The sequence below is a fragment of the Phaethon lepturus genome, unplaced genomic scaffold (genome assembly GCF_000687285.1).
Source record: "Phaethon lepturus isolate BGI_N335 unplaced genomic scaffold, ASM68728v1 scaffold39337, whole genome shotgun sequence".
Classification (NCBI taxonomy): domain Eukaryota; kingdom Metazoa; phylum Chordata; class Aves; order Phaethontiformes; family Phaethontidae; genus Phaethon; species Phaethon lepturus.
The window spans coordinates 12,541-13,283 of NW_010550473.1; the positions used below are offsets into that span (position 1 = coordinate 12,541).

At 53.7% G+C, this 743-nt stretch overlaps 1 protein-coding gene across 1 annotated transcript in view; it reads left to right on the forward strand.

Annotated features, from left to right (window-relative positions):
* TMPRSS2 (transmembrane protease, serine 2) overlaps window positions 1-743 on the forward strand; it is a 12,292-nt gene that overhangs the window by 6,422 nt on the left and 5,127 nt on the right. Inside the window, exon 7 of the mRNA XM_010290568.1 lies at window positions 91-134. Coding sequence (XP_010288870.1) covers window positions 91-134 — 44 coding nt within the window. The remainder of the gene's footprint in view (window positions 1-90; window positions 135-743) is intronic.

The window sequence follows — 743 nt, forward strand, 5'->3', positions numbered from 1 at the left end:
GTGGGAAGCAGCTGGAGGGTGAACTTTGTCTGTCATTTGCTTCACTGTGTGCCTAAAATCCTGTTTGGTGGTTTGTTATTTTTATCGCAGTGATTCCTGTGCATCAGGAAATGTGGTTTCTCTGCGCTGCATACGTAAGTGACTGTGTTTCTCAAACTTCTGCTTGTTCGTGCTTTGAATGCTCTGGCTGGGAAATCCTTTTGTATGTGCATAAATAATTGCTGTCTTTTGATGGGCAGATGATTTAATGCCGGTTCCAAGTTTCCAACGGTGCAGTTTGAGGAGCAGGGTGGGAGAGGAGATGGAGGGTGTTGGATCCCCAGTTGCTTTTGCTTTGCTGCCCCCAGTTCCTTTCAAGGACTTGCCTGTGGTGAAGCTCTGTAGCCCTCGCCCAGCCGCCGTGGTGGGACGTCTGTGGCACATCCGCTCTCCAACACGGGGCCGTCGGGTGGGCAGCGCGTTCCTGACGGAGGTGGCTGTCATGAGGCGACTCTTGGCTGTTGTCTGTTTTGTTGCACAACACAAGGGCGTGTGTGTGCGGCTCACCAGAGGTGCTTGAATACCGCACTCAAAGGTGTAATGAACCACTGCTTTACGGTTTGCGGTGGGCCAAGGGCAGCAGCTACCAAATACTCATCCTCATGTTTGCAAGGTGAAGGGAGATGTAGGAGAACGCGGGCTACGGGAGGCTCGGGATTTCGGCGTCCGGGGCAGGGGCCTGAGCTGCGGCGTGTCAAACGCCA